Here is a 6,724-nt window from a genome sequence, read left to right as displayed (position 1 = left end):
GAGAGTGTGTGTTATCTTTGGAAACACAGTGAGTGAGTTGTACACCATAAAATATTATAGTGGAATTCTTTTAATCTTGCCCGTGGTTTTTACCTTAATAATTTTTAGGGGTTTTCCACGTAAATCTCGATGTCCAGTTTATTCTTTAGTTTCGGGTTTTATTATCTCAAATTTCACACGTAGGACCAACATTTACTTTGTCCAGAAGACGACTCGCATAGATATGAATTTCTGCGTGAATCTGCCAGTCCACGGAACCCATTCCGCTCTTGTTTACATAGATATTTCATTCAATCAATATTATCTATTTTAGGCAACAACTTGTGTGAGACAGTCTCACGGGTCGTATTTTGTGAGACATATCTCTTATTTGGATCATCAATGAAAAATTATTACTTTTTATGGTAAAAGTATTACTTTTTATTGTGAATATCGGTAGGGTTGACCCGTCTCACAGTCTCACAAAAGACCTATTCTCTATTTTATTGTATAAAAAATTTATGAGAAGGCAATTATTAACTATCCTTTTGATATGATATTTTTCAAATGAAAATACTACCTCTATCCTTCTTAACAAATTAATTTTCAAATTACCGTGCTAACTCTATTCCACAGAACAAATAATTAATTTCCAAATTACTGTATTAAATCTATTCCACAAAACAATTTAATATAATTTATAAATTATTCATATCTATACAAAGTACTAAATTTTAAATATACTATCGTTATTTTTTTAAGAAAGCATATATATTCAAATAATAATTGCATTATAACAAAATTACAAATAAAGTGTCTATAAATAAGAACAAGGGAAACTGCGATTATACAGGTTACATGTAAATGTCAATTTTTACGATTTTAGATATCTATATTGTTTGATTTCAAATTTAGTTTTATATCTTTCAATTTTTTGAAAAATTTAATTATTTTCAATCGACTTTTATGATAACGTATAAACACTACAAAAAGATGTCGACAAATAATTAAAATTATAAAAACAAAAAATATAATCAATCAAGATTAAAATATAACAATATAATAAATTATAATTATAATATAAAAAAATAAATATTTAAGACAAATATTTCGATAAATAAATTTATCCATTTGGTATACCGCCACTGCTCATAAAAAAAGTGAATTACTAGCATGCATTGTAACCACAAAGAAACTATATTTAAATGGGCGAAGGAAGAATGAGACAGCGCGGCATAGTAAGTAGGTGCCACGCATCGGGGACACATCCACTCAATCTCCTGCGTATATATCCTGATCCACTATTCAAAGCATGAAAAAGACTAATCAAATCATCTGTCTTCCGATCAATTTACATCTTTCTTGATCTTTTCTAACTTCATCATCGCCTTGCTTCCAAGAAATGGGTAGCCAAGTTATGTCCTCACACGCATCAAAGATCCAGCGCCGCCTCTCGCCATATCTCCCCGTCTCCTTAAGGGTGCGTTGATCAGATCCAGATTTCCAGTTAACGGCCTTGAAGTTTAATGTTAATCTGCAAATGAATTGAAATGTTTTATGGGAATATTCTGATTTATATGCAGAGATACAGCGAAGGGAGCAAAACAGGCATCAAGAAGAGTGCGCATGGGAACTTGATCGATGAGGAAAGAGCACAATCGACGTCTGAAGTGTTCAGGAAGGTGGCGGAGGAGAGAACCGGGCGAGGAGTTGGGGGCGACCGGAATGCGGAGAAAGCTGAATCTGGATCCGAGAAGGAAGCTGTGAAGGAAGCCTACAAGGAGCCTCCTGGGAATGTTATATCTGGGTGATGGATTTCAAGTCATCCTTTCGATTCTGTCGTCTGATAATGCTAGCTATTGGTTTTTATCTGTAAAATGGTAATGGAAGATAAAAGAATTTAGTTTGATAGAGTATGTATGTACGGATCTTTCTTGATTTTGCTTCTTCTAAACATCATTTCCATAATATTACGCGAGTTTCTGAGATGTTTTTCCATTGTCAGATGGTATTATATATGTTAAGCTTTTAGTTTGGATTTTGTGATTCGAGACCACTGCGTAAGAATTGTTTCTGTTGACGGGTAACCTGTGATCAAGGAAAACTACCTATTATTTTCTCGCTTTTCTTGTTTTCAATGTGATATTCAATTTACGGGTTAATTCAGAGTTTATGTTCCATCAATTTCGGTGGTGATAACTCTGCGATGCAGAAGAAGGGTGAAAATCGAAAAGATTGGTAGATAACATAATCCAAAAAAATGGAAAATGGTTGTAATAGTAAATATCAACCTTTTTTTAATCATGGATTATACTTCGGCATTTATTTTATGACGTTGAAGATGTATCAAGATTCAGCTTTCTCCACATTCCGGCCTAAGATGGATATGTTGAAACACCCCAATAATCGTTTAAGTATTTTGGAGTTCCACAATTGGTATCCTGGAATTCTATAGAGGCAACGAACATGACTTGGTAGGCAGCATGTCTCTAATTTCAGTCGCGAGTCTTCATTTGGAGGCTCTAGATGGACTAGAAGAACATCTTTGTTCCAATGTTTAACTATACTTTCAAGATGCTGCTTCCACCCTATAATAGTGAACTACCCTTTGTGATTAAGTCCATAGTTATGGTGGTAAAATTAAAGTAATTAAAGGCTGGTTTACACATTTTGGTATCAGTATTTCTTGAATGTCTTGGGATTGTTTAGATGGTTTGTCATGTAAGAATTTTGACATTATACCAAGTCTCAAGTCTTGGAACTGTATTGAAACAAGGTCCACGACCTGAGCATAATGTGTAAAACATGATCTGAAAGAGACGGTTTAGTAAAATAAGTCTGAATCAAAATACCATTATACCAAGTTTTCTCATGGTATCTAGCGGAATATATATGTAACATGTTACAAAAGTTTTAAGTATCTCTAAAAAACATTGTGTAAGGGTATAGTTGTGAAGAACCGGATTCATGATATCCAGAATGCATGGTCATACTTGAAAATTTAAAGAAACCAACTAAGTACCATGATGGACAAACTATTCATTTACATTAAGGATTGAATGACTTGTAACTATCGATAAATGGTCATGACAATTATAACACTGAAATGGAATAATTGATCACCTTGTAGAATATGGCACAGCACAATAAAAGAGGAATAATGACAATTAAATTAAATGAATAGTCATGAATGGAGAACCTTTCAGTTGGTTGATTGCAGCTGGCTGAAGCTTAAAGTAAATCACATCAAATTTTATACTAATTACTCTAGGTTTTTTTTTTTTTTTTTTTTTTTTTTTTTCACATTAGCTGCAAGAAAGGGGCTTTCTGCTACAATTCCTTGAACATTTTAGAGCAAGAGAGCTGCAGAGATATTGAGCCAATGTTATGACCTAGTGGCAAGCCAAGCAGCACCGAATTCTGAACAACATCTGGCCTCGTTTGAGCCAATTTCGAGAATCGAAACATTATAAGATAAGGCTCTTATAAGGCAATGGTGTTGTGGGTTATAATAATCAATATATGGTCTCCCCCTTTAGATGAGTAACAATAACAATTAAGGACTGGTCAATATGTCATGGATAAAGAGATGAACAACATTGTCTCATATAAGTTTCTGCTCCAATTACAATGTTTTTTAATGTCTTGTTTCGAATTATGTTTGTCTCGTGTCTCGATTCATGTTGTGACATGTTATGCGACATCACACATTTGAACTCATACTTATGTCTATTTCAATATTCGTGTGAATGGTTGACCCCCACATATTGAATGTTTCCCAAACATTCATCCATTATTTCTTTTTCCATAGAAAGACAAAGATCAATTGGAAGAGGAGGAATAACGCATGTTTTAGGGTTGATGATCAAGCTCAAGATATGAAATTTCAAGCATCAGTTTTAGTTTTATTTTCATTACGTTATCACTTCCACATTTATGTTATATATTCTAAAAACAGGCATGATTTATGTAATAGACTTGATTTTGTTATTTTATGTATTACGGACTTGTTGTTTCATGATATTAAATTGTTGTTATCATACGCCTCGGTCTCAGTGAGAGGAAAAAACTAGTCTTTTTTTATTTTTTTTCTTAGATAATCGGGTATAATATAAGTTTTATTCTCCTCACATGAGTAATATAAGAGAGCATCAATGCCAAAAAAGTAATATTTTGTGGATTTATTGTTTCAAACGAAAAAAGATCAAAACCAAATAAAAAAAAATCCAAGTTACAAGATTAAGAGTGTGCTTGATTGAAGAAGCCAACATACCAAAAACCCTTAAATATTAAAAATAAAACAAACAAACAAAAACAAAACTTTTCTTAGAGTGTGTGCTTTTAAATAAAATATTAAAAAAACTAAACTTATTTAAGTGCTTAAAACCTAAAACAGACCAATTTAAAAAACTAAATTAAAATTTTCCCCTAAGGTATAACGATACGGCACATAGTCCACATCCATAATGTAATCAAACAATTACCAAACACAAGCAACCAAATGCAATAATGTTGAGCACATCATGGTAGAAACCAAATACTAGCAAGCATTGATCTGCGGCACCTTGCGCTTGTTCCATAGATGGACCTGTATCCTGAAAAGTATGCTCAACATGCCTTGTGGTTACCTACATGCATACTCTCGAACAGCCACCGATCCATGTATAATTTGTACCAATCTTATTTGAGTTAAAATAATTATTGACGTACATACACACTAACTTTCTTGTAGATATATACCTGGCACACTTGTCTGTATAGATCGTAAATCTCCAACACAATTTTTCTCAGGTGTTAAATTTTGCAACTAGGACCCGAAATTCACCTAAAAATCATTGAATAATGAATAACATATTTTAATTGACTTTCAAAATTGTATAGATATATTGCCCATGGATTATTTATAGCTTATATGTGTTGTGGAAAATCCATATAATCACATAATCCATCATGTTAAATCGTTAAGAATTTAATTGAAAATTTGCTAAATTCATATGACTTATAGATCTACGTGTTCTTTTCTTTGATAGAATACTTCAATTTCTCATTTGAACTATTTTCTATAATAGGGGTAGTAAATAGGGAACATTACGATTCAAGGACCATGACCTATATATAGATATTGTATCATTATCTTCTAATATTTCTATTTTAGTTCATCATAAAAACATAAATTATAATTTCGCATCTACACATTAAAGACACACAATCTATCAGGTACATATTAAAGCCCATTAGCCAAAACCTTAACCGACCACTTTAAGTTTTGGGCTTCACCTTAACAGAAAGCTCATATTTAAATAATTATGTTTTGTGAAAATAACCAACGAGATCAAAAACATTGTAATTCTGAAAATATATATAACTAGTCTGGTCCATCAAGCACATTATCGTAGAATTAAAGAAGTCTTCGCTACAGACAAGGTAATTAGACCCATCAATTGTCATATATGCCAATACAATTGAATGACATAGATTATGAAGTGGATGTGTAGCATAAAAATTTCATGCAATGTGATAATAACATGCCCCTTTCCAACAGGTCTTCCTTAAACCTCATTGAGATCAGACTATAAACCATCATTAGAATGTGACTTAACTTGAAATTTATTTCTATAGAAATTAAATTTACATAACCATAAACCGAGTTGCTGAACATATCTATAAAACATTTAAAATTACAAACTTTCACTGAAGCTGAGTATCTTTAATTGACCAAACACACATACAAATAATTTGCACAAAAATATTTTGGGTGATAGTCTCTTGATAATTGGATCTACAATTATGGAGTTTGTACCGACGTGATTTATAGACAATTATCCAACCTGAAATATTCCTTTAAAAGCCAAAAACTTGATTGGATGCAACATGTGCATGTAATCTTTTGTTTTCTGTAAATACCACAAGAGTCGTTTGACCGATTTTCAATACCTTTATCCTGAATTATTTAAATTTCTTCCCAACATCTCATTCATGTATTCATATCATATCATGTATAAACCTGAGCAATACATTAGATTCCCCACTGTTGAGGCATTGCGAAACCTTTGCATTTAACTTTCCTCAAAATCATTCTTAGGGCACTGATTGAGACTAAAATTATCTCCCTTAGCCCCATGGGATATCTATTTGTTTACAATCTTGCATCTCATATCGTTTGAGAACTTTTTCGATATAGTCTTTCTGTGATAATCCAAGAATACTTCGAGAGCAATCCCGATGTATCTGGATATCCAGTACAAAATATGTATCACCAAGATCTTTCATCTCAAAATTCTTAATTAGCTAGAAAAATCTTGGAGTCATGCAACAAGTCTATATCATTGCAAGCAAATAGAATGTCACCAACATATAAAACCAGAAAAATAAGCTCACTCCAATGAACTTATGGTACACACAATCATCAAAAAAATTCATCTCAAAACCAAACGAGACGATCACTTGATAAAATTTTAAATACCATTGTCGAAATATATGTTCGAGTCCATAGATGGATTTTTTTAATTTGCTAACCATATTATTTGAGTCTTTGGATATAAAATTTCTGGCTACACCACAAAAATTGTTTCAACAATGTCACAATTTAGAAATACAGTCTTTACATCTATCTAATGAAGTTCAAGATTTATATGTGCCACCAAAACCATTATAATCCTTAAAGCATCTTTCAAAGAAGCTGGAGAGAAAATATTTTTATAATCATTATCTTCTTTCTATGTAAAGCCTTTAGCGACAAGACAAA

General features: G+C 32.2%; 1 protein-coding gene across 1 annotated transcript; it reads left to right on the top strand.

The window, feature by feature from the left end:
• The first annotated feature begins 1,208 nt into the window (after positions 1–1,208).
• LOC142543295 (uncharacterized) lies at positions 1,209–1,967 on the top strand. Its single transcript, XM_075650473.1, has 2 exons — positions 1,209–1,459; positions 1,563–1,967. Exons 1-2 carry the CDS (start codon positions 1,382–1,384, stop codon positions 1,788–1,790), a joined length of 306 nt encoding a protein of 101 aa, XP_075506588.1. The 5' UTR covers positions 1,209–1,381; the 3' UTR covers positions 1,791–1,967.
• The last annotated feature ends 4,757 nt before the right edge of the window (positions 1,968–6,724 follow it).

Source organism: Primulina tabacum, chromosome 4, assembly GCF_025594145.1.
Source record: "Primulina tabacum isolate GXHZ01 chromosome 4, ASM2559414v2, whole genome shotgun sequence".
In the NCBI taxonomy this organism is placed as follows: Eukaryota; Viridiplantae; Streptophyta; class Magnoliopsida; order Lamiales; family Gesneriaceae; genus Primulina; species Primulina tabacum.
This window is presented reverse-complemented; position numbering and strand designations above follow the sequence as displayed.

Excerpts from the sequence above, each read along its gene's own strand:
- LOC142543295 (XM_075650473.1), top strand. The coding sequence starts at position 1,382 with ATGGGTAGCCAAGTTATGTCCTCACACGCATCAAAGATCCAGCGCCGC. Across the intron at positions 1,460-1,562 it reads ATCTCCCCGTCTCCTTAAGG|AGATACAGCGAAGGGAGCAA; the intron begins GTGCGTTGATCA and ends ATTTATATGCAG.